The sequence below is a fragment of the Daucus carota genome, chromosome 3, assembly GCF_001625215.2.
Source record: "Daucus carota subsp. sativus chromosome 3, DH1 v3.0, whole genome shotgun sequence".
Taxonomy (NCBI): Eukaryota; Viridiplantae; Streptophyta; class Magnoliopsida; order Apiales; family Apiaceae; genus Daucus; species Daucus carota.
Window position 1 is genome coordinate 6,169,489 of NC_030383.2, and position 27,831 is coordinate 6,197,319.

The window sequence follows — 27,831 nt, forward strand, 5'->3', positions numbered from 1 at the left end:
GCTGTATCTTCATTCTTCTTCACATTCGGCAGCAAGCCAATCATATATAGCCGGTAACCAAACATTAAATATATACAACAACTCTTACACGATCCCAAAGGCTACTTAATATAATCTTTTAGCATAGTAATATAAGAAATATCTTGTGAATTGACTCTAATTTGACGTTTAACATTAGGATTATGACACTAATAATCTGTCATTAGTGCAACAATATTTATTCTGACCTTCCCTCATCACACGAAGCCAGAAAAAATAATTATAATCACCGAAAGGACTTAGCAGGATCATATTGTTATTCTAACAGTTTCTCTCGAAAGCGGAGTGAAAGCCTATTTATTAGATGATCAATTCTCTCAAAATCTCAACGTGTTAAGAGGACCGGTGATCATATTGTTATTCTAACACCAACGGTTCAGTATATATAGCCAGAGAGCTTCTAATCGATGAATAGAGGATCAAATACACATTCAACGATTCACAATGGCTGATAAGTCAGTAGGCTCGCCGGAGAACTCGACTGAAAAAGATCAACAGTCCTACTCCTCCGTCGACACTTCTACTATGCCATTCCCGCAAAGTAATCAAAGTACAAAACACTTAGAATTTGACCTCCCTGTAGACTCGGAACATAAGGCCAAGACCATAAAAATTTTCTCATTCGCAAACCCTCACATGCGAACCTTCCATCTCTCCTGGATATCTTTCTTCTCCTGTTTCGTCTCCACATTCGCGGCCGCGCCCCTCGTCCCCATCATCCGCGACAACCTCAACCTCGTCAAATCCGACATTGGAAACGCCGCGATAGCCTCCGTGTCAGGCAGCATTTTCTCCAGGCTCGTAATGGGAGCCGTTTGTGACTTGATAGGTCCGCGTTACGGCTGTGCATTTCTCATAATGCTCTCGGCACCTACTGTTTTTTGCATGCCATTCGTCTCGTCTGCACAAGGCTATGTCGCGGTGAGGTTCATGATAGGCTTCTCTTTAGCGACATTCGTTTCGTGTCAGTATTGGATGAGTAGCATGTTTAATGGGGAGACTATTGGACTTGTCAATGGCCTGGCTGCTGGCTGGGGAAATATGGGAGGTGGCGCGACTCAACTTATCATGCCTTTGCTTTATGAGATGATCCGAAAGGCAGGAGCCACGCCGTTCACAGCGTGGAGGATTGCGTTTTTTGTGCCGGGATGTTTGCATGTGGTAATGGGGCTTCTGGTGCTCGGATTGGGACAAGATTTTCCTGATGGCAATCTCGGTAGCTTACAAAAGAAAGGAGATGTCGCTAAAGATAAATTCTCCAAGGTTTTATTTTTTTATCTCTGAGTAATGCTACGTATTCCAAATTTTTTTCTCAAATGACGTGGCAGACTGCAGGCTTGCATTTTCCTTTTTCTCTTGATAAGTAACTTAATTTTAGAAGTCCAGTGAAATATTTGATTTGAGAATTTGCAATTACAGGTGCTCTGGTGTGCGGTGACAAACTACAGAACCTGGATATTTTTCCTTCTTTACGGCATGTCTTTGGGCGTGGAGTTAACTACTGATAATGTCATCGCTGAGTACTTTTTCGACAGGTTATACTTCATCCTTTCCATATGAGGGGTCATATCTAAGTAGAAACTATAATTTGCGATGTGACTAATTCTAGACTTCGGTGTTTTTATGCACAACTAATCTGATTAAATCATCGTCGATGTGACAATGCTTTAGGTTCAGTCTGAAACTGCATACAGCAGGCATTATAGCAGCTGCATTCGGGATGGCTAACGTGGTCTCTCGTCCAGCAGGCGGCCTCCTGTCCGACATGGCAACACGTCATTTCGGGATGAGAGGGCGCCTCTGGAACCTCTGGATCCTCCAAACTCTGGGAGGAATTTTCTGCATTTGTCTCGGCCGTGCAGACTCCCTCTTCCCCTCTATACTTTCCATGATGTTATTCTCCATCGGTGTACAAGCCGCGTGTGGCGCCACGTTTGGAATCATCCCCTTTATTTCGCGCAGGTCTCTCGGCATTGTCTCGGGACTAACAGGAGCTGGTGGCAACTTCGGGTCCGGATTGACACAGCTGTTATTTTTTACTAGCTCTGGCCATTCAACTGAATCCGGTTTGTCGTCGATGGGGTTTATGATTGTGGGATTGACCCTCGCGGTTGGACTGGTTCATTTTCCGCAATGGGGGAGCATGTTTTTAGCAGCGACGACAGATGAGAAGAAGAGCAAGGAAGAATATTATTACGGATTAGAATGGAATGAGGAAGAGAAAGACAGGGGTTTGCATTTCGGAAGCCTTAAGTTTGCTGAGAATAGTAGGTCAGAGCGCGGACGAAAGAAGCTGGTTTCTGAACCATTGCCACTACCTGATTCTTCCTCTGTTTGAACTGATAGTTGTTCTACCAAACGAAACGAATTTGTGACAGTGTCTGGTAGTTTATCCACATCTTTAGTACCTACGTTCGATTTTAGTATCTTGGAGTCCTATCCTATTATTGTACAACTATGTGCAGTCTTAAGGTATAAGTTTATAGGTCTTAATTTACGAGGTTAAAATCTATAGAAGAGCGATGGGAAGGCTAGAAATATCAAGCTCTGAGTGTAATTTTGAACTTTCTTGTGTAAATCAGCTCCGGGGAACATCATTAGGGAAATCTCAGTAACATGAATCTGTAAGGAGAATGACTGCAAGTTTCCTGGGCAAAGTCTTTGCATTAGAATTTTATTATCACCATTACACTATTACTATATCTTGGGGGGACATATCAGAAAATAGCAGCTGGAATATTTTGACTGATGATCAACCTAAATCATATATTATGTTAAAAAGTGTTCCCAGTGATGACAGATTTCAAGCCAATTAATTTTACTGTAATATAAAACTGAGTTGATTACAGCAATAGACTGGGACAGAACAAGCAGATATCACATGAAAGATACTAGTTATTAGTTTTTACCGGCAACTACTCATGTAACTAGTTTTGCTATAGAATCTTTACTGCCTTCTGACTTGAGTAATTTATCTATATGCTTGAGGTTAAAATTTTTAATTTGTAGCAGTGAAATATTTTTGTCAATCACCATTCCAAGTTGATCATTCAAATCTGTAGGCGTCCCACCTCGCCTTCTCCTCCTAATATACTAAGGGCTGTCAGCCTGTCATAGTCAAGCTTAGGCATTAGTCTCAGCTTTAGAACTCGAATTACTTAGGATCCTCATATGATCTGAGACGTCTAGGTGTTACATAGAGAGTATATTTCAGAGTTAGTTGAGAGAGAGTGCCAACTCAGCATAATAGACAGCTCAGCATAACAAATTTTTAGTCTAGATCCTTCTATCAACTTGTATATATACATAAGCATGTACAGTTTTAAGTTTTCAGTTTTATGAAATAGCATTTTCATTTCTGTGATATTCTCTGTTGTGATATGGTATCAGAGCGAGGTTCTCTGGTAACATTTCGAGCAGATTATGCGCTCATATGCTTCCGCACTTGCATCTTCTTCACAAAATCTAGGTCACATGGCGTCAAATACTGTAATTGATATCAATCATCCATATTACTTATCACCATCTTATCAACAGTTTCTCTGGCTTCTGCTTCTACAGCTACTCCTCATACTTATCTTCAGGCATCAAAAGATGCAAACTGGCTTCAGGCCATGAAACTGGAACTTCATGCCTTGGAAAGTAATAACACTTGGGAACTAGTTGAAAAACCACCTGGTCAGCTCATTGTATACTGCAAATGGATCTTTAAGGTCAAATATCTTCCAAATGGTGAGATTGAGAGATACAAAGCAAGATTAGTGACAAAGGGTTTTACACAAACATATGGTCTAGACTATTTTAAAACCTTTGCACCTGTTGCCAAAATGACATCTGTTAGACTTTTGATTGCACTGGCATCTGCTCAAAACTGGCCTATTTCTCAGTTGGATGTAACAAATGCTTTCCTTCATGGAGAGTTGAATGAGGAAGTATATATGAAGCTGCCTCCTGGATATTTTGAGTTGTCTTTAGTTGCTCAAATGAATCAACTGTCTGCTTCTTCCACTTTGGTGTGCAAAATGCTCAAGTCCATTTATGGCTTGAGGCAAGCTCCAAGATGTTGGTTCAACAAATTTGCTACTACTCTGAAGTCATACAATTTTGTCCAATCCCACGCTGATAATAGTCTGTTTACACTGCACACTTCCTCTAAATTTGTTGATGTCCTAGTGTATGTAGATGATATTCTTATCACTAGTACAGACAAAGACTTAATTCAGACAATTATCACCTACATGAGTACTGCTTTCAAGGTAAAGGATTTAGGTCCTTTGAAATATTTCTTGGGCATAGAGGTGGCACGATCTACCTCTGGTATTTACCTACATCAGAGGAAATATACTCTTGATATCTTGCAAGATTCTAGTCTTCTTGGTGCTAAGCCATCTAAAATTCTTATGGAGCAGAATCATACTTTACAGAAGAGTGAAAGTGCTTTTTTGTCTTCTTCTGAGGTTGCCTCCTACAGAAGACTTGTTGGCAGGCTCCTGTACTTGACTGTTACCAGGTCTGATTTGGCCTATTCAGTGCAAGTTCTATCCCAGTTCATTGCTAATCCCAGGGCAGATCACTTGCAAGCAGCCTACAAAGTGATTAAATACCTCAAGGCCTCTCCTGGTCAGGGTTTGTTTTTTGCTGCAAATACTCCACTTACTCTTACAGCTTTTTGTGATTCTGATTGGGGTGGCTGCAAGACTTCTAGACAATCCTTAACTGGCTATTGTATTCTCTTTGGTAATTCTCTTATTTCATGGAAATGTAAGAAGCAGCATACTGTTTCAAGGTCTTCAGCTGAAGCTGAATATAGATGCATGGCTGATACATGCTGTGAGATTACCTGGTTACTGCATCTTTTCAAAGCATTTGGATTGGTCAAGCTTACTCCTGTCAAACTTCTTTGTGACAGCAAATCTGCTTTATACATTGCTTCAAATTCTGTGTATCATGAGAGGACAAAGCATATTGAACTAGATTGTCATCTGGTGAGAGAAAAATTACAGCTTGGCATAATCTCTACTGATCACATTGATTCAGCACAGCAACCAGCAGATGTGCTCACTATGGCTCTGTCATCTGCTTCTTTAGCTTACTTACTGTCCAAGTTGGGTATTGTGAACTACTTCCAATCCTCCAACTTGAGGGGGGATGTTACATAGAGAGTATATTTCAGAGTTAGTTGAGAGAGAGTGCCAACTCAGCATAATAGACAGCTCAGCATAACAAACTTTTAGTCTAGATCCTTCTATCAACTTGTATATATACATAAGCATGTACAGTTTTAAGTTTTCAGTTTTATGAAATAGCATTTTCATTTCTGTGATATTCTCTGTTGTGATACTAGGGAACTTATGTTGTGTTTGGTTGGAATGAATGAAAATGGATGGAATGGAATGAGATTTGAACTATAATTTAGTTGAATGTATAATAATATCATTCCTTCCACCATTTCATTCTTATCACCCTTAACTAAAGTTCAAACGCTCCATTATGTGAAGAATGCTCAATTCCTTATCATACCTATTTTCTACCCAAATCTTATCATACAAAATTTTCACTCACTCATTTTTTTCAAAGTCCTCCATCCTACACTCTATTATTTTCTTTTATTTTTACTCATTCCATTCCATTCCAATCCATTCACCCCAACCAAACACAACATTAGGGTATAACAACGATTGTTTTAGGTGTTCTTGATAGGCTTTTGTTATCGGTTGTTTTGTTATATACTCCCTCTGTCCCAACAGGTAGTATATGTTTACGCAATATCAAGACTCTTATAAAATATGATTTTATAAATGTGTTCGGTCACATATATACAAGATTCGAAAGCATGTTGCCTGGCACATTTCTTGGACTCCAATATTTGCGGTAGCAGCAGCAACTGTAATTTTATAAAATTTTGAGACTACAAAATAATAAATCAAAAATAATAATATAGTTTCTTTGCTAATTAAAGTTTTTCCATCTTCAGTCAAGTAATGCATAGATTGACTCATTTCATCCAAATTCAATATATGTGAGTCTGGATTGCCTCTGGTCTTCTTGCTCCCGTTGTGTGTGTCAGTGTGTGTTTATCTCTTCCCAGTCGGGTTATAATAGTATTATAAACTTATAAGAGAGATTCTTCTCAATGCATGAAAGGTCATCGAATCGTGATTTAAACATGGCTGCTAACAAACATGTGAATTCTAAATCTACATAAAATGCCCATACTGGACTCAGTTTCTAAAGTTAAATAATCAGACTAACATACTTTACATCAACTATAAGAACTATGAACAGAATTAACATCAGTAAAAGGACTAATTAATTGATTAGTTTAGATAAAATTTTGACCACCATGCTAAATCAAGAAGACCTGGATAACAAAGAATTAATCTACAACAAGGTAAGGTTTGTAATTCTGGCTTACACATATAATACAAGATCAATCTTCAGTTGTGGGATTCGCTTCGCTGTTTTCTTTTATTAAAACCAAACAAATCATTTGTGCGCGAGCACAGACGCGCACATTAATTAGTCTATGCATTTATATACAGATTCTCTGGGTGGTGAGAACTGAGAAAAGAGGGAATATGTTTATATATAAAACTAAGAAATCCAGGAGTTCAATAACCAACACATTTCAATAATTGCAGATAATTAAAACCATTTTAACTTGAATATATTTTTTGAAGTTAAAAACCCTAAAATTCTGTTCATAACATTTTGCTCACCGAAGTTTAGATGAATGGAGAGAATAAGAGTACAAGTGTGTACAGCCCGAGAATGAAAATTTTTTAAGTCCTAGTTTCTGTCCAACAAAGAAAAAAGAAAGAAAAAGAAACTGCTATGATCACAAGGAAAACAACAAGAAGATGAAACAACACACAGGCTAAAATCATGCACAGTGCTCCAAGTACGTGGTACTGATCATCCCTCAGATCTGCTGATGATTGATTTGATTTGTACCAACTAGTGAAATCAACATCAGTAGTACGATCCGACTTTTTCCTCCTGATTGTAAGGCATCATCTTATTACTTTCATTAATATTACCAAAGATATTAAGGTTAGAGTTACTTGTAGCGCTGATCAGCTGCTTAATCTCCTCTAAACTATTATAGTCTAGAGGAGCAGTTTCATCATCACCACTGAACAATACTTGTTTTCCTCCTGCGACGACATTAATCCCATCAATAAGACTGTGTCCGCCTCTATTAGGGTACATCAGCAGCTGGCCAAAATGATCTACCTGGTCTTTGTTGCTCGAGTTGCCTCCATCAGAAGAGCTGCCATTAGCAGCCGCTTGATTATTAGCTCCAAACATAATAATGGGAGATTCGTACATGACTCCTCCCCCGTGACACAAATTTTGCATGGCTGGATCCGGAGGTCCAGTGCTTAGGGTTTCGGTATTCTGAACATGAACATTTGGTGGGAAGCTGATACTTGAGATGTTTTCATAACTATAGTTCCCTGTGAAAGGCCCAGCTGCAGCAGCTGGGGTATCAGCGGAATCATAACCTTTACTTGTAGTAGTCGGCCTGCATTTGATTGGTGGTGATGACGAGGAGGGGTTTGGGAGAGACGACGGGGATTGAAGAAATGAAACAGACGAGGGCGCATAAGAGGTATAGGAATATTGAAAATGTTGATGGTGATCAGAGGGCTTTATCTTGTGAGGAGGAAGCATGAATGATGAAGTTGATCCCATAAAGACCTTCTTCTTGAGCTTAGTGTTCCAGTAGTTTTTGATATCATTGTCAGTCCTCCCTGGTAATTGAGCGGCTATAATTGACCACCTGCAGCATTTACAATATTTTTGTTCTTTAATTTATAGGCTCACAATATGCCTGCCTTCAATTCGACTTAATATATTTTCTTATTTAGGTTTGAGACTGATTGCAGAATATGCAAGTCTATCAATAAACCTAATTCCTCAAAATAGGACCATGCATAAGTTAACAGAAACACAACCTTGATAAATATTCTGTTCAATCGTCTATTAGTACCTGCAGATTTATTTACTTTGCAATTTAGAACTAGCTGGACTATATTTTTACATATATATAACATATATTAATTAACCTACGGATCAGATGGATTAATATATAAACCAGATCACTAGAAGTGGATTTATAAAAATTAAAAAGAAAAATAGAATGATGCGATCGAAGGGCTGACATAGAGAAATACCTACTGCCGATGTTAGCAAAAAGGGTGCAGATAATTTTATCTTCAGCATCTGAGAATTCACCATGCCTTATGTTAGGTCTAAGATAATTCAGCCATCTTAATCTGCAGCTTTTCCCGCATCTTCTAAGACCTGATCATTTCCGAGAGATCATATATAAATACTTCATAAATATATGTGTAAGTTAACAGCAGAAAGAGAAGCAAGTACTTGAAGATTCATTATCACAGCACACAAAGAAAAATCTGTTGGTTTTATTTAATCTAAACATGATATTTTAAATAAAATTGTAGCTGTTGGAGCTATATTCTAGTGATAGAGACAGTAGCTTAGTAGTAGGAAATAGATAAAGATATTAGAATTGAGATAGAAGTTGGGAACTGATAGTAGAGTTGTGTTAGGAGTTTAATTTCTCTAGCTTGTACTGCACTATATATTTTCACGTCTGCTGCTTGAATTAATAAGAAGTTTTCTTTGCTTATTTCCATTTCTTATATCAGCTGTGTGTGTAAATCGTGAGTAGATTCTATACGTGGTATCAGAGCTTGAGTTTTCAATCAGTGCACCCATGGAAGCAAACAAGTCAAAAGAGAATGGGATCGGGCTGAGCTACCCAATGCTGACCAAAACCAATTATGCTGCGTGGGCTCAGAAGATGATGGTGTTCATGCAGGCACACGGCGTGTGGGACGCCATTGAACCCAAGGACCCGAAAACAGTAGTTGATGACAAGATGGACAAGCGCGCATTGGCTGTGATTTACCAGGGAATTCCGGAGGATCTGCTCCTGGCACTCGCTGACAAGAAGACATCGAAGGAAGCTTGGAATGCTGTGAAAACAATGAGTCTGGGAGCTGATAAGGTGAAGAAGGCGAAGGCCCAGACTTTGAAAGGTGAATTTGAAAACTTGAGTATGAAAGATAGTGATCAGCTGGACGATTTTTACCTGAAGCTGCATGGTCTGGTTTCAAATATCAGAGCACTAGGGGAAAAAATGGAAGAAAGTTATGTAGTGAAGAAGCTTCTCAGGGCAGTTCCCTCGAAATTTCTCCAAATTGCGTCCGCTATTGAGCAGTTTGGAAAGTTGGAGGAGATGTCTGTAGAAGAGGTCGTTGGTTCTTTGAAGGCTCACGAGGAACGCATGCGTGGGTCAAGCGAAACAAACCAGGGGCACCTCTTGCTGACAGAGGAGGAGTGGAGGAAAAGAGACAGCAGTGAGGGACATCTGTTGTTAACTCGTGAAGAGTGGATGAAGAAAAACAGCGAAGGAACTCGTAACATTAACGAGAACCGGGGAAGAGAAGCAAATCGAGGAGGACGCGATAGAAGCAAACTGAGATGTTTTAATTGTCAAGGACTTGGACATTTTGCATACGAATGTCGCAAGCCTCGACGGGGAAGAGAGGTCCAAAAAGAAGTGAATCTCTCTCAAATTCAGGGAGACGAACCAGCATTGCTGATTGCTGAGGTTGACAAGGTTGAAAGAAAGAACATGATGTTACTGAATGAAGAGATGGTGGCTCCAAAATTAACAGACAAGGCCGAGGGACACAGAGACTCATTAATCTGGTATTTGGACAATGGTGCGAGCAATCACATGACTGGACAACGGGGAAAGTTTAAGGAGTTGGATGAGAGTGTAACTGGAAAAGTCAAGTTCGGTGATGGATCCACGGTGAATATCAAAGGCAAGGGAGTGGTGGCATTTAAGTGCAAGAATGGGGAGGAGAAAATGCTAAATGAGGTATACTACATTCCTACTTTATGTAACAATATCATATCTTTGGGTCAACTCTCAGAAGCGGGTAATAAAGTTATATTGGAAGGGGACTATCTGTGGGTGTATGAGGAGCAAGGTCGATTATTGATGAAGGTGAAAAGAACTGAGAACCGTCTTTATAAGATAAGTCTCGAGGAGAGCAGTCAAATGTGTTTCTTTTCAAAAAATGAGGAAGATACGTGGATGTGGCACACAAGACTTGGACATGTAAATTTTCAAGCTCTGGAACTCATGTCAAGGGAAGGAATGGCACACGGAATTCCAAGAATGGTCCAACCGAAAGAAAAATGCGAAGGATGTTTGATGACAAAGCTGGCTAGGACCTCTTTCCCATCTCATACGAGTTTTGAGACAACGACCCCCCTTGAACTTGTGTATGCAGACATATGTGGCCCTATCATGCCTGAGACTCCCGGAGGTAATCGTTATTTTTTATTATTCGTGGATGATTATAGCAGGAAAATGTGGGTATACTTGCTAAAAGAGAAAAGTGATGCATTTGGTATGTTCAAAAAATATAAGGCAGTGGTCGAAAAAGGTACAGGGAAAAGCATAAAGATGTTGAGAACGGATCGGGGGGGTGAGTTTTGTTCAAAAGAATTCACATCCTATTGTGAAGAAATGGGTATCGAGAGACAATACACTGCTCCGTATACTCCGCAGCAAAACGGGGTGGTCGAGAGGAGGAATAGAACAGTAGCAGCGATGACCAGAAGTTTCTTGAGAGAATCAAAGTTGCCATCGTATATGTGGGGGGAGGCAGTAAGGCATTCCGTATACGTGCTAAACCGTTTGCCAACAAGAGCTTTGAATGGAACAACCCCATATGAAGCTTGGGGAGGCAGGAAACCAAACCTGAAACACATCAGGTTGTTTGGCTGTATAGCTATCATGAAGGTCCCATCTGTGCATGTAAGTAAGCTGGACGATAGAGGAAGAAGAGTTGTGTACCTTGGGCGAGAACCGGGAACGAAGGGCTGCAGACTATATGATCCGGTTACAAAGAAACTACAAGTGAGTCGAGATGTGGTATTTCGAGAGAAAGAACATTGGTCGTGGGAGAAGAATGAACAAGACGTGAACATTCCTGGATTGATCACAATGATTGAAGATAATTCTGAGAAAGACAGTAGTACTGAGACTGGGGAAACTTGCTCAACCCCTGTGCGTATGATAGAAAACAGAGGCGCTGACATGTCTGTAGAGAGGTCTGCTGCAACACCTGCGAGTAAACCTCGGAAATACAGGGGATTAGACGAGTTGTATAGTGAGACTGAAGTCATAGAAATGTTGGATGAACTTATGTTGTTAAAGGTCGAGGAACCAATGAACTATCAAGAAGCTAGCATGAAGAAGGAATGGAAGGACGCCATGAACATGGAGATGGAAACTATCGAAAAGAATAACACCTGGGTGCTTATGGATCTTCCACCTGGGCACAAACCTATAGGACTAAAGTGGGTATTTAAATTGAAGAAGGATTCGGAAGGCAACGTGGTGAAGCACAAGGCTCGACTTGTCGCGAAGGGTTATGTGCAGCGAAAGGGAATTGACTACAACGAAGTGTTTGCACCTGTGGCTCGACTTGAAACAATACGTTTGTTGCTGGCATTATCTGCAAAAGAAGGTTGGGAGGTGCACCACTTGGACGTAAAATCAGCATTTCTAAATGGAGAACTACTTGAAGAAGTGTATGTTATGCAACCAGAGGGATTCGAGAAAAAGGGAGAGGAACGAAAGGTGTATAGGTTATTGAAGGCACTTTACGGGTTACGTCAAGCACCGAGGGCCTGGAACGCAAGGTTGGACAAATGCTTGAGAGACTTGGGATTTAGGAAGTGCCAACATGAGCAGGCTGTTTATACAAAGTGCCAGAATGGGAATGTTGTGATCATAGGTGTGTATGTAGACGACCTTTTGGTTGCAGGATCGGATCAAGAGGAGATCGAGTTATTTAAGAAGAAAATGAACGAGCAGTTTGAAATGAATAATCTGGGTCTACTGTCATATTATCTTGGAATCGAAGTTCATCAAGGAAAAGCATGCACAACACTGAAACAGTCTGCTTATGCTAAAAAAATCTTAGAAAATGCGGGAATGTGGAAGTGTAACTTAACCAGGAGTCCAATGGATCAGAAATTACAGTTAGATAAAGATGAAGACGGACAACCAGTGAATTCGACTGAGTACAGGAGTGTTGTTGGCAGCCTGAGATATTTAACTCACACGCGACCGGATATAACATTTGCAGTTGGGGTTGTTAGTAGATTCATGGAGAGACCCACTGTCAAACATCAACAAGCAGTAAAGCAAATTCTGAGGTATGTAAAGGGTACTGTGAACCACGGGTTGGCATATGCAAGGAATGGAACCAAGAAAGTTATAACCGGTTACACAGACAGTGATCTAGCAGGTGACGTGGTTGATCGGCGCAGTACGGGCGGCATGTGTTTTTACTTGAATGGGAGCTTGATCTCATGGGCTTCACAAAAACAGAGGGTCATTGCACTTTCTTCATGCGAAGCGGAGTACATGGCTGCAACTACAGCAGCCTGTCAGAGTATTTGGCTTCGTGGGCTGCTGGGAGAGATTTCTGGGCAACAAGTAGGAGCAGTGGTGTTGTGTATTGATAATAAATCTGCGATTGAGCTGATGAAGAACCCTGTGCTGCACGGAAGGAGTAAGCACATAGATGTTCGTTTTCACTTCATTCGTGAGTGCATCGAGCGAGGAGAACTAGTGATTAAATATGTGGGCACGCAGGAGCAGAGGGCAGACATTTTAACTAAGGCACTGGGAAGAGTTAAGTTTGAAGAGATGAAGGCGTTGATTGGGGTTGAAAATCTTGCTGAATAAAAGTCTGAGCGTATAGCAGCAGATAACATGTTTAGATTAGGAGGGAATGTGTTGGTTTTATTTAATCTAAACATGATATTTTAAATAAAATTGTAGCTGTTGGAGCTATATTCTAGTGATAGAGACAGTAGCTTAGTAGTAGGAAATAGATAAAGATATTAGAATTGAGATAGAAGTTGGGAACTGATAGTAGAGTTGTGTTAGGAGTTTAATTTCTCTAGCTTGTACTGCACTATATATTTTCACGTCTGCTGCTTGAATTAATAAGAAGTTTTCTTTGCTTATTTCCATTTCTTATATCAGCTGTGTGTGTAAATCGTGAGTAGATTCTATAAAATCAAATAGCCAAGAAATTAACTAAAACCATCATTATATTTGGGGTGTTAAATCAATTATTAACAATACCAGCTTTTTGTGGTAAAGCAATCCAATTGCCTCCAGTTCCATGCTTCTCTATGTAGTCTTTAAGCTTGGCATCTTCTTCAGATGACCATGGCCCTCTCTTCACATTAGCCTTGTCACAACAAGGTGCTCTTCCCATCTTCTCTCTAGATCTACGGAGGACTACTTTTTCTTTTTGGTATATGATATAACTTTAACACACGAGTTGAGCTCTTGTGATGTTATATATATGGAAGGTGGTGTTTGTATGTTTTCGAGAGCTGGGGCTGTACTGGATCGCAGCAGTGAGTAGTGGACAAGTATAATACACTATTCCTCTTCTTCTGCAGCAAACATAAAACAAGGTCAAACGCCACAATCTCCCCTTATCTCAATCATTATATATCCTTCCCTCATTTTCTATTAGGTTTTTCTAGTACACTAACAATTGTTAAGTACAAATGCACAATCATCATTATTAATAAAAAATGGGCATCTGCTAAAATAATAGATAAAATTTTAAATTTTTTCCTTAATTATTTTTCAGATTAAGGGTTTATCTCTAAAAATAATACATGAAACCATTATTTTTTCATTATATAATCTCTTAATGTTTTTGTTAAATAACGAATATGAAACATCTCTTTAATATTTATATTCAAAAAATAACTAAAAATTATTTTTTTTAAGAAAGTAAGGATCAAATGAAATGGTTGTCAAACACGATCCTTCTCCTTGACAAGATTCAAATCTCGATTGATGATGCAAATGGACATAATCGCTCATGATCAAAATTTGAGCTTGTTTCGTTTAAGTGAGCTCGTTTCTGTCTGTTTACTAATTAAAAGAAGCCGGTCTTGAATATGTAATTTTGTTCGATTTGTAAACAAACATGAGTCGAGTTTTTTGCATGTTCAAATTGAGCTAGACTCGTTTAGTTTGGGATCAGTTCAGATTCAAATCTGGCTTGTCGACATATTCTTTTAAAATATAAAATATTTTAATTATTTGAATATTAAATGAAAATTTCAAGCCAATATCTTATAAATTTGGCACGAATGATATAATGAGACATATGATAAAAGTAAATGTACATATATTTTACTTGTGAGTCGATTATAAATGCATGAATATTACGATAGTTAGATATTGATTTTGATGTAACTCGCAAAATTCTTAATTATATTTTAAAATTAAGATTGATCGAGTAAAAAATATGATAATTATTTGTGAATCAGAGTGCGAAGTGTAAGTATATGAATTAGTGTGATATGAAGAGGGACGTAACTTAAATGTAAAATTATAATTGATAATAAAGATTGGTTGAACTAAAATTATGGGCTGTTTGGGAACCGGAAGTATTTTGCTTCTGCTTTTCTTGACCCGTTTGTGTAAAGAAGTAGAAACACTTTTAAGAAGCTGGAAATGCTATCTTCTCTCTCACAGCTTCTTTTACAAACACTTTATTAACTTATTTTCTCACTTCTACTCCACTTCTTTACTTTAAGCATGGAATCACTTTTTTTAAGTTTGGCCAAACGGCCCCTGTATATATAGGAATTATATCTGCGGGTAACTTGACTTTGTTTAACTCGGTTGGAGTCATATATATGTACAGCGGTCGAACGGCGTCTCTCTTATGTACGATAGAATAGCTAGTGACAGTGTCTTCAACATGCAACAGTAAATGAGGAAAAAGTTTCTGCAAGTCACCGAAAATATAAAGCCTGGATATTCTTTCTTTTCGAACTAACCGTGCGGGAATTTTTGACCTTTCTTTCGGGTATTACGTTCCTTTAGCGTTGTTCAATAATGCTTTTCCCATAATTTAGTGTTGTTAATTTTGTTAAGCGCATACACAGATCTGTGGCCAGTATACTTAATATATTATTCTGGTGGGAGACAAAATATTAATAAAACTGGGGAATTATTGATTTAATCTGTATATTGTTTCTTTTGTCATGTTAAATGTGTGAAGACCGAACAAAAGTATGGAACACGTGATGCTGCTAGCTATGTGCCCAACCTTTTTGAATGTCATCCGATTGTTTTGGACATAACTCTGAAAATCGATTATCGGATCTAATTAATCACTATAACATATTCGGTCAAATCGAATTTTAGAAATTTAATCATAATATATATTTTAAAATTAATTTTATAAATTTAATTAATTAATTATGATCATATTATTTTAATATATCCGTTAATGCCTGGTCAATCCTTTTAATTAATCTACCGATTATTTGATTAATTGTTAGACGACACTCTCACCGAATTAATTTTTGTTTTTTATACTGCTGATTTGAGGATTTGTGGATGTTTGGTATTTTTATTTGGTTCAAATCGTATACATAAAACAAATATATCTAAGAGTTTTGCGGAATAGTGGTTTCATGTATATTTAATAAAAGTTTTGAATATATTTTTTTTTCAATATAAAATCAAATATATTCACATCTTAATTAACATAAAAGTATTAAACCAAATACAAGATTGCAGCATGTAGGATTATCAAATATAGAAAAAAATGTGACATCGAACTAAAAAAAGTATACTCCCTCCGTCCCAATAGATAGTATACGTTTGGTGTGGACACGGAGACCAAGAAAAAGTGTAAAAAATGAGTAAAGTTAGATAAAAAATGAGTAAAGTGGTGGGATCCATTTGTATTTAAATATAGATGTGTGATAGTGGGGGAAAGTAGTGGGTGTAATAGTGTTTATATTATTATAAAATGAAGATAGTGGAAGAAAGTAGTTGGTGTAATAGTGTTTTACATTATTAAAAGTTGCTATTTTAGGAATGTATAGAAATGATGGGACGTCCCAAAGAGGAAACTGTATAGAAATGACCGGGACGGAGGGAGTAGGTACCATCGGTAAACCAATATTAAGATAAACAAATTTAAATAATTTATTATTTTAATTTATCTAGTATTAATCTATTGTGCTGCATATATAACAATCTTTCACCAGTGTTACTTTGCAACGCAAAGCCGCGAACAAGGTTTCTTTCAGTATCACATTCATCATTTTAAACGGTTTCTTCTAAGCGACTAAGCTTCTGGACGTATGGAGAGAGCTGATGAAGGTGTTCTGCTGCCAGTAGTGTCTGTGGGTGTATGTATATATCTTTAATCCCCATACTCACAACTCCAACTTGAACTTGTATCATCTTTTTAACGCTAATTTAACTTCCACAAGCATGAAACTCACTTTGGATGTGTTTTTTGTGCCCAACCTCAACCGACATTATTAGCTATTTTATCTTGTTCAGTGCATGTGAGCTAGTCTGCCTGTACATATATTACACAGGCACTATGGGTTATAAATAAATTACCATCATCATTATAAAATCATTACCATCATGATTAAGAGTGATATATCACGTAGACCTCGCGCAGTGAGTCAAAGAGTCTTCTGTATGTGATCCAACACAAAAATGTGATTTTATGCAAATATCGAGGCTCATTATTCTATGCGTACACAACATTTAAAGGAAACAGCTAAATGCATGGGAAGCTGGATATTTATTTAATTAATTATTTGTTGTCGAAAAATTTTATTTGGCTGTTTGGTTTCGGATTTGGTACCAGCTTTAGGCATCTTCTCACTTTGTCTTGGACACAGAGATTGTTGTCATTTGGAACTCAAATTTCAGGTCGACTAGTAAATTGTCTTGAACGGGGTTGGTTTTTGAGAAATTACAAAAAAAAAAAAAAAAAAAAGGAACTTTTTTTTTTTTTGATTTTGTTGCTTTTCAAATGTTTGTTGAAGTATAATTTGTAACTAAAGTTAATTAGATATATTTGTTTTATGTATACGATTTGAACCAAATATAATGCAATGTAATTCTTTCCCAAAAATGTTGAAGTTAGTTTGGATTGTGCACGAGACTAGTTGTGATTGTATACAATTATATTTGATGCAAAATCGCATTTTTGTAATAAAATTTAAAATATCTTATTTTGAATTTTCTTAACAAATATATTTTTTGCAAAAAAAATTGAAAAACATATATTTCAAAACACCCTCTAATTTTGGGTTTTATGCATGGTTAATAAAAAGAACAATTTGAGTTGATATAAATAAAAGTTCCCGTTTTTGGGCTTTATACCTAATTGGGTACTTACGAGGATTTTGAGACTTTTCAAGTGTTGGGCCATGTAAAATATGAACCTTATTGTCCTTAACTGTACAATATGATAGATTGTTTGGTAAAATAGAAGGGTATGGGTAATTGGGTCCGATTCCACAAACTTCCAGAAAAACAGCTTCGTTGACGTATTTGAAAATGTTGTATTTTAAATTAAATTCTAAATTCAATTTTCTCTCTTTTTTTCTCTTGCAGGATCTTTAACTTGATTTCAATAAGATCTAATAGTACCTTAATTCAGTTATTTTGCAAATTAAATATCAATATATGTCATATTATAAAATTTTTGCTAGCATCCTTGTTCCCTATTTGTGACGGGTTAAATGGCGTTTTGGTCACTCAACTGACTGTAAACTTGCAATTGCGTCATCCAACTCAAAAAGCTGTCAGTCACATCATTATACTCTTAAAAATTTTCATTCGGGTCACTGGCCGTTACATTCCGTTAAATATTTGACGGAAAGCTGACTAAGCGTCGTAACTTGGCTTAAATAAATCCATTGTGGCATGTACAGTCAGCTGAAATGGCATTTTGGTCACTCAACTGACTTCAAACTTGCAATCGGGTCATCAAACTCAAAAAACTTTCATTTAGGTCACTCATCATAATACCCGTTAAAAATTGAAAAAAGAAAGAATTAAAAGCTATCAAGTAGCACCTTTTTAAAAAAAAAATTTTTTTGAAACTTCTTAACAAATGAAACAAATACACACGCATAAAATCAATAGTTTCACCCACAAAAACTTAATCTTTGTTTATCTCGTATCGTTTTATATATCTTATGGCCATTTTGGAAAAACTTCGTACTTATAAATCTATTAACAGTTTATAATATATTTTAATTCTTTCTTTTTTCAATTTTTAACGGATATTATGATAAATGACCTAAATGAAAGTTTTTTAAGTTTGATGACTCGATTGCAAGTTTGAAGTCAGTTGAGTGACCAAAATGCCACTTCAGCTGACTGTACATGCCACAGTGGATTTATTTAAGCCAAGTCACGACGCTTAGTCAGCTTTCCGTCAAATATTTAACGGAGTGTAACGACGAGTGATCTGAATGAAATTTTTTACGAATATAATGACGTGACTGACAGTTTTTTGAGTTGGATGACCCAATTGCAAGTTTCCGATCAGTTGAGTGACCAAAACGTCTTTTAACCCATTTGTGACAGGAGTCGGGGAGAAAAAAAAATCTTGTTTGACAATCAGGACGGGTCCGAGGATGGGTATTAAATTCGGGACTGAGACGAAATCAAGAAGCGGAAATTTTTTCTAAAAAATTGAAGTCATTTTGGATTGCATTGGAGATAATTTGGATAGTATGGAATTATATTTGATTGTAATATCATAATAATTATATAATAATTACAGGTTAAAAGACACCATTTCCAATTAATATTATATTTTCACATATATTAATTTCGTCTCATTTATTCTTATACATTTTTATTGCTCAACACTCAATTTAATATTTATATAAAGTATAATTTATAACTAATTTTTAAAAAAAATATATTTTAGGTAAATAATTATTAAAAAATATTAAAAATAAATAATAAAACTATATTTACAAGAAACATTAAAGTGAATATTGCGAATTCGAACATTCCCAATTAACGTTAGTCAGAACCGAAAACGAGAGAAACATTATTTAGCTAGCTGACTAGCTGCTAGCCTGCTAGTACAAGGTACTAAGGTAGGAGTATATTGCATGAGAGCATGCTATACAAGACGACACAACAAATTTCAATCTTAGCTTATTGACCCGTTGGGCACAGCCACATTATTCATCAGCCACAAACAACTGTAAATAAAATCCCAGATCTTGAATATGTACGTGTTCAATTATTTATCGCGTGACATCCTTCATTTTCGTTTCTAAATCTAGCCGTTGACGACTTGACGGATCTTGTCACCCTATTTCTCTTGGCCACCGATCGCTACTAAAGCCTCCCTATATTTTGGCAATGTAGGAACGAGATCTCCAGCGGGACAGGGCTCGAAGTTCGAGGTGGGCCCTGCTGGGTACCACTTGGGTCATTTTCAGCCTTTTCAGCTTTAAATTCCTTTCTCTCTATTGTGGACAAATGGATATGGGTCCGATTTGTACTATATTCACATGGCCCAAATAGTATAAATGATATATATATATATATTTATCCGTGTTGTAATAGTTAGAAATTATTTTTCTGATATAAAATTAATATTGTCTGTTATTTTTATCAAGTTCCTATCATTTTAATTATATTATACAATTTTCTTTTAAACTCCACGTCCATTTAAATATAAACAAATGAGTAGGAGGATGCAGCGATTGTGATGAAAACTACATAATCAGTTTAATTTTTATTTCCCTAATATAAATCTAGACAGGGCTACATGAAACTATCCTAATTTGGACAGAAACTAATCGGGATCATGCGGAGGATAACGGTTTGAGAACGGATAGAGCCTAGAAGTTAGAATGATGACAAATCGTTTAGTTCGAAATTGGCTATGGGGTTATATTCAAGTATTAATAAGTTCAAATCTCTGATTTAAATTTTGAGTTCGTGTTTTGAATTTTAGATTTCAGATTTCGAGTTTTGGATATCCATATTCGATCTAACAAAAAAAGTTGTATTTCGGATATATTCCAATCCAATCCAAAATCCGTTAAATCGAGTTCAGGTTTTCGTTTTCATGTATTTTTTGAATTAAGATTTAGATAAAATTTGAATTTTGTCCGACTCGATTGTCATCTTTAATTATTGAGATACGGGTTTTATAGAAAAAACTAGTATATTTTGCCCGTGCTTCGCACACGGGTAATGTTTATTGTTTTCATATTTTTATAATTGATGACTTATCTGTACACATCCAATAATCATATTTTCACTGCATATTGTTACGTGTCCTTTTTTCTAATTCTATGATTTCACAATTTTACAAAACATACATATCATATTTGTGTTATTAGATCGTCCTCTAAATCTACATTATCTTCGTTAATCAGATTCTTAAGCTTCGGTTCTTTTTCTGTTATAGCTTTAATCTCCGGAGAAAAAACATTGGTTATTTGATTTTGGGATTGATTTTAAAAGGCAAAGTTAGCTCCATATACGGGATGGAAAACCAAATACAAAACTGATTGGCATTTAACAAAACTAATCCGCTTAAGTTTGTCGAAAATCATTTTTGTGGTTATTATACCAAGCATTCTCTTCACTCCTCGGTCCATCACGATAAAATTGTATGCTTCCGTGTAATTCTCGCCAAAAATACCTAAATCAAACAACAAAAAGTAAATATTTTTTTTTTTTTTTTAAGTCTATGACAATTACATGATAGAGAATGTAGTGACTTTTCATGCTCAGGCCTCTTCTCTACGACGGGAATTTAATGTTTGCGGTTGTTCCAAAAAAACTTACCATCTTGTTCTCCACCTATGTTTCACAACTTTCATAGCTATTGTACCACCAACACAGTAAATTTTTATAATATTTCCCGTGCTACGCATACGGGGATTGATTTTTTCTAATTCATGTATATTTTATCATTGTGAAAAAAATAGCTCCTTATCATCTAAGTGTGTTTTCTATGATGTATAGTAGAAACTCTTTAAATTAATACTCTATAAATTAATAAATTCTTTAAAATAATAAATTTGTCCGGTCCCGACTTGGGCTAGTGTAAAAAATTGAAAAACTCGATAAAATAATAAGATAATTATTTTTCGGGAGATCCCTTTATAATTTTCGGTCCCAAAAAAATCATAAATTAATAATTCACAGAAAGTTGCTTAAGAATACTGTACATTGAACACATTTATTCCTCTTGTTTACATTTAGTGTATAGTACTTCAAAAGCCATCGTTAATTTTCAATACAAATGAACACAGTAGTTACTAATTATGTTGAGACTCATGATTCGCTGCAATGTAATTCTAAGAGCTATACACTAATTTGTTTTTTTTGTTTGGTATGTACAATATAATCGGTTAAAAACTCTTTAAATTAATAATTATTAATTTATCGATAAATTAATAACTCTCTAAATTAATAAATTCCTCCGGTCCCAATAATATTAATTTATAGAGTTTTCACTGTATTTAGCTGAATAAATAAATTATGCTTTATGAAAAATATCAAATTTAACAATAACAACTTGAATAGTCTTGATGAAGTATGAAAAAATTTTGTTAATAAAATATTCAATTGATGAATGAAGTAGTCAAAATTAAAATTTTGTATGAGAAAAAATAATATTAAAAGCCATCTATCTATTTTCGATTCACTCTTGCATAACCATATTTTTGCACTTCTTGTCATGATTTATTAGAATTTGTTTCATATTTTTCAGGATAGAATTTGAAATAAATTCACAATTATTTTCATAATTCATAATATTGATTTATAATTATAATACTTTAATTTTAGATTAAATTAGTTTGAAGGATTATCTTCTTCTAATATAAAGATATTAATATCCATCACTTTCAAAATATTTTAGTTTTGATGATAAGAATATCTTTAATATGTTATTATATAATAAGATAAATATTAAAATATAATTTATACTCTTTTTAATAAAAATATATTATATTATATTATAATAATTTCTCGGCCTCGATTTACTCTCTATGTTAATTTTGAAAAAAAAAAATCGTTATAAAAGAGTATGTATAAGTAAGCCTACAATATCTCTTGTGTATAGCATTCACTTGTACATTAATTACATTATAATTTTGTAAAACTGAACGACAAATCATAAAAAATTTAAACCAATAAATTATAAATAAATGTTATTACAACCTTGTGAAATTTCATATGTATATAATAAAATATATTTAGAATTATATAACTATTCTAATATAAAAGAAAACATCAATGTTTAGTACAAAATATACTCTAATATATAAAGTTGTAATATAAAAAGTAGGAAATTAAAGTTATATGTTATATAATAAATTATTCTTGAAAATACATAATTTAAAAAATTATTAAATTAATGATAAAAGTACAATTATAATTATTTTTATCAACAAATTATATTTAATAAAGATAATTGAATAAATTAAAATTGTATTGAGTATTTCTCTTTAAAAAAATATATTAAAAAAATTAATTTATAACCCTTCTCTGAAAGACATGGTTAGGCTCCTGGAATTAGCCTGATGGATGTGTAAAACTTAACAGTTTCTGTATCATTAATAAACAATATAAATATAATTTGGTACATCCAGATATTTGTTTTGTCATGGCCTTTTACTCATGACCTTTTACAACTTGATCAAGAGCTACACCCCGCTATTCTATACACCTGTTCTCCAGAGGAGTGAGTTGCACCAGCTATTCCATGCACATGTTCTGCAGAAGAGTTTTTTTGCTATTCCAGTTAGGGATACTGATGCTGTCTGGGATAGGGCATTGGTGAGATAGGTAAAGACGGCTTATTAAGTGTATTTGCTCGTTGTTTCAAAATCCTGCCCAAAGGCCTCTTATAGGTATTCCCTGCCGGAATATAGTTGCATTTGGTAACTCTGTCTTAAATAATCATGACTCATGTTAAAAAAAGTATTGTAGAATAACCTGATAGTGCAGCACCCTGAATCTTCCTTTGTGTTTGAGGCAGCAATGAACCTTCATCTGTAACTGCACTTCCACATCCTAAACATGATGAGTCAGGCGTGGGATGTGACTTTTATCATGAAATAATGACTAAAAACACACTGCAAACATTGCCTGTTTCTCGAAAATTTCATTAACATGTTGACTGTATATAATTAAATAATACATATGATCAAGAACCTCAAAGGATTACATGTCTGCAAACACAGAACATACTTTTAAAAAATTAAAAACAAACACATAATAGCGAGAAGAGTCAGAAGACTTACCACTTGAGTGTCCAATGGAAGATTCGACTCTACGGATTCTGCTCTGATTGGTTTGATATGTAAGAATGCTTCCTGTATTCATGTTAATTTGACAAACAACCATTAACGTGGAAGAATGGACAGTTAGGTGGGACAATCGGAAAGCAGAAACCAAATAGTACTTCATACCAAGTGAGTTTCCAATAGAATGTTGAGAAGTATTGTCACTGCATTGATGGCTATCTCTGCAACCTGTAACCATCAAAACAGGACATATCGTCGAGATTTGCAACATATACACAATTTTGGCAAAGATTTTCAGCAGCGAAGAAAGGAGAGGTAAAAAAAAGGAGAGATTATTACACATGTATCATCAAAAATAAAAAAACATCTGCTAAAGTTAAACTATATCAACGTGTTAAAACTTAGAGTCAACTTCGAACCTTAATTTTAGCAATCAGTGGCTGATTCTTTTTTTATTATGGCCACCGCTCCCTGCTGTAACATGGTTGTAAGTGGACTTTGACGTCTAACACCTGACAGACCAAGTATATATTAATGTGAACACACTACATGTATCTGCTTCTGTAAAAAAATCTCTGCACATACTTTTCTAATAGCTTAGAATTGTTTAGGAGCAATTTTTTTCAAGAACGCAGTATATATGTGCATTCTCTGGGATCTCGACTTCTCATCGTTTTCTTAAAATTGTTTGAGTTTCAGCAATGAAGAAGCCAATTTTGTTTACAGAAGCAGATGGATAGTCATTTGTTATACATCCAGAGAGCAAGATATGCTACTGCTTAAACTCCACTCGGTAGTAAATACAAATAGAAATAAGCAAAGAACAAAATATCATAAAATGGAGAAAAAGTTATCAACTTCACGCAACCTCCTTTGCAAAGGAGAGCAAAAATCATGAGTAGTACCGAAAGAGGTTCCACTATTAGGCTGAGAATTTTCATTGTTTCTTTTTGGTGGTAACCTGGGCTTCGTGTTTCCTTCATAAATTCCAAACATAAATTCCAATCAGTATGAGCGGCGGAAAATAAATAACGGAGTAAAATCAAATTCCAAATATATGCACAAAGGTAGAGCACTGACACTACATGTAACTTTTCATTTCAAAAGACTTAAATAAATCAATAGTTAAATGTCTACCTGGGTAACATCTAGATCATAAACCCGAGAATCTAAACCCATTACTTATCGGCTCAAGAAATAAAATTTTACTCTTGTTGAAAAGATCCCAGATGATTACTCATGTAGAAGAAGCATGTACATACTTTGTTAGAACTAATGGGGAAAAAGAAGCAAGAATATCAGTTGGTGCAACTAACTTGTACAAATGTTGTTGTCACTGTTTCTCAAATTTTGCAATCTTCTTCCGCAAGCCATAGTTTTCATCGTTTTTATTTTGTACTGTTGCCTCCGTCTTAAGAACTCTCCTTTGCAGCTTAAGATGTTTCGAGTTAACCAGCCTCGTGATACTGAGAATTGAGATGTCTGTATGTTCTGTTCGCAATATTTCTAGCATTTTCAGCTCGAACATCTGCAAGACAAATAAATCCAAATTAGATTCCTTAGAATTTTATCACTATCCAGTTATTTGTCACTGTAAAAGCCTGAACGTTTTTTATTGGGGGAGTAAAGGTTTATTAAGTTTTAATAGATTAAAGCCATAGACTTCATCAAGAGCCACGCTATAGCAGCAATATTATATAGTTCTATGAATTGTTTAACATGGATTACATGATTGCAGTGTAACTATCCCCCTTATGAGATCTTGATGGCGGTATCCATTGAAGTATGTCTGAGTGCCAAGCATCATTTGGAGGTCCTTTTCGCTTGTATAATCCACTATATCAGTCTGTATACAGTAGAATATATGTAAGTGTGCAATTCCCAGAAAAGTAACATACATTAATTGAAAAGGTAAAATCAAGAGAGCAGAAGGAGTTATTAAAACATGCTTGCCAGTAGTTCAAATGTTTAAAATAAAAAGGATATATTTGGTCATTTTTGAAAGTCTTTGTATTCAGGAATTACGATTATATGGATAGATTAAATATTATAGATATCGCACAATTAAAATATTAACGTAGTATTTTAGTAACAACTTGGTGATGTAGTGACTAACCGCCTGAGGGTGGAGCACTCACAGGATTTAGTACTTTTGAAGCTGCAGGTAGTTGGAATTTCCTGCCATCGTTAAACACTGTCTGTTTCCTGTTAATAAGTTTGGACGTTGAAACATTTTGGCTCAGTCCTGGGAATACAAATTTACACATTTCAATCGTGTACAGTTATCATATAAGAATTTGAAGTAAGGATACTGGGATACCTACTTAAGAAATAAACACCCTGAAGCCGTCTTTGCAATGGCGTGAGATAACCCTGACCACTTTTTTGATTATTAGAAGAGAGATCTTTGTTATGTAGATGTCTTTGTGATGTTGTGATATATCTCGGATTTCCGCCAAGACCGGATTTGCCTGGACAGAAAAAAAAAAGGTGAGACTGCTTTATTCCAATTATGAAATGGACTTGGGAGACACTTGTAATCTGGAGGTTTTAACCATCAAGAATCAAGAATCAGAGCAATACATGGTGGCTGAGGAGGTACATTTTATCTATAACTTCGACATGTTTAAGGAGGAGAAATATCTTGTGTAAAATTGGAACCTACAATCAAAGACCCTACACCATAATCAGTATGTTTAAACAAACTGATTATGGTCAAACGATGACACCTAGTGTTTTAAATAATATAATAAAAAATTATTCATCTCTATAACGTTAATAGGGTCATGTTCAAAACAAATAAGGTAATTTGTAGGGGTGGCAATCGTTTCGTTTCGTGCAACACAATGGCCAAGTGAAACTATCCGTTGTGAAAGTGATAAAACTTGCTCTATTTATGCATTTAAAGGTATTGAAGATATAGAACCGTGAAGCCGCCACCCTGTGGATTGGTAGATTATACGCCATATATGCAGGGAGAGGCTTATGGTCAGTTTGTGCAATTTCCGTACTTGTATTAACCACATTGGATTTTACACAGATTTTTAGAGTTTATAAATTCTTGATTGCACTAAAAGAAAGGAAAAATATATATATCAAAACAAAGATAGTTCCCTTCTCGGGTGACAGTACTTGAGCTGGAAATTGAAAATCTCAAAACATATTTTACAAAATTAAATGATCATGTCCAAATCAAAGACAAAGCAAGCAACAATTTTCATTGTTAGTCCGTGTTTGATGGCAATACCAATACTCAGAAATACAATATCCACAGACCCAGTATTCAGTACGTTACTCAAAGCATTACTTTTGGCCTCTTTAAGGGAATGCCTCTTCTGTTCTACTAAATCGAAAGTGTCAATAAAGCAAACAATAAACCAAAATACAACCAGAACATACCAGTGCGTCCAGTGGAAATCTGGATGGTGTTCGGATCATTGTTTTCACCCGAATAAGAACCAGACATATCTTCTGTCCTGATAAAATGAGCAAAGACACACTTCTTGGGTCGAAACGAAACAAAAACAAAAACCGATAGGAAGAGAACAGTTATTCAAACTCACCTGTACGTGCTGAAGAAGGAGATAGAGGATCCAAATGAACACGCTTATGACCTGTTTATCATTAAAGCAAAAGCTTACGACGAAAAAATTACGAAACATCCAGCACAGAGAGGACTATCTGTAAGGAGTTACCTTTAGGGTCCATTAATTTAGAGTTATGCTGAGATGATTCTGAGGATTTAAAATTTGAATTGAAGAAGAAGAAGTGGGAGACATGGAGAAATAACTGAACGGACGCTAAAATCATGGCGCCTTTTGCCGAGGAATTAGGAAGTCTCTGCGGGTACGACCCATATAAGTATGGGTTATACATCAAACAACACAGAAAACATATAAAACTGGGTATGGATCTAATCCGGGGAAAAAGGGTCAGCCCGGAAATTTAAGCAAAAGACAGTTATGTCCCTGGCTTGTTTGTTAGAAGAAAAATAAGGAAGGGTAAATAATGTCTTTTGCAATCCTGTTTGTATTCACAAATTAGGATTACTAGTATATTTTGCCCGTGCTTCGCACACGGTAATGTATGTTGCTTTTGTATTTTTATAATTGTTACTTATATGTACACATCCAATAATCACATGTTCACTACATATTGTTACGTCCTTTTTTCTAACTCCATGATTCCACAATTTTACGAAACATATATACCATAGTTTGTTATTAGATCGACATCTAAATCTTTTTAGGAATTCATTGGAAAAATGATATCTCATAAAACTATTGAATCAAAAGACTTCTCGTTTCGAAAACTTTAAAACCTGAATACTCTAGTCAAATGGAACTTCTTAACAATAATAGAAATTCTTAGACAAACACCAATAAATTTAATAATATCCATTGAGTAAAGAATAATAATAATAATAATAACTGAAATGCTTCCAAGGGAGAGCTCCTCATGCAAATCGTGAAACGCAACAAATAAAACCACCTTTTATTAGCAGCAGTGGAACTCACGGTTCCTGCATTTTTTATAGAGTGGATGTAATCAGTT

At 35.6% G+C, this 27,831-nt stretch overlaps 3 protein-coding genes across 4 annotated transcripts; 1 reads left to right on the forward strand and 2 right to left on the reverse strand.

Moving 5' to 3' along the window:
- The first annotated feature begins 467 nt into the window (after positions 1-467).
- LOC108212134 (high-affinity nitrate transporter 2.1) lies at positions 468-2,824 on the forward strand. The gene is made up of 3 exons (XM_017383867.2): positions 468-1,302; positions 1,459-1,574; positions 1,711-2,824. Exons 1-3 carry the CDS (start codon positions 484-486, stop codon positions 2,375-2,377), a joined length of 1,602 nt encoding a protein of 533 aa, XP_017239356.1. The 5' UTR covers positions 468-483; the 3' UTR covers positions 2,378-2,824.
- Positions 2,825-6,684: 3,860 nt separating this feature from the next.
- LOC108211717 (myb-related protein 330) lies at positions 6,685-13,649 on the reverse strand. The gene is made up of 3 exons (XM_017383388.2): positions 13,259-13,649; positions 8,220-8,349; positions 6,685-7,825 (listed from the first exon to the last, which is right to left on the reverse strand). Exons 1-3 carry the CDS (start codon positions 13,392-13,394, stop codon positions 7,012-7,014), a joined length of 1,080 nt encoding a protein of 359 aa, XP_017238877.1. The 5' UTR covers positions 13,395-13,649; the 3' UTR covers positions 6,685-7,011.
- An 8,916-nt stretch (positions 13,650-22,565) lies between these two features.
- On the reverse strand, positions 22,566-27,298 carry LOC108213832 (uncharacterized). Of its 2 annotated transcripts, none has more exons than XM_064090737.1 (13): positions 26,973-27,298; positions 26,841-26,891; positions 26,677-26,753; positions 25,602-25,748; positions 25,394-25,522; positions 25,006-25,123; positions 24,594-24,805; positions 24,183-24,254; positions 23,697-23,789; positions 23,443-23,505; positions 23,275-23,346; positions 22,967-23,029; positions 22,566-22,888 (listed from the first exon to the last, which is right to left on the reverse strand). In XM_064090737.1, exons 3-6 carry the CDS (start codon positions 26,741-26,743, stop codon positions 25,119-25,121), a joined length of 348 nt encoding a protein of 115 aa, XP_063946807.1. In that variant the 5' UTR covers positions 26,744-26,753; positions 26,841-26,891; positions 26,973-27,298; the 3' UTR covers positions 22,566-22,888; positions 22,967-23,029; positions 23,275-23,346; positions 23,443-23,505; positions 23,697-23,789; positions 24,183-24,254; positions 24,594-24,805; positions 25,006-25,118. The 2 variants fall into 2 exon arrangements, with proteins under 2 accessions (XP_063946807.1, XP_063946806.1); XM_064090736.1 differs by having other exon boundaries at positions 22,967-23,044.
- Positions 27,299-27,831: the final 533 nt, after the last annotated feature.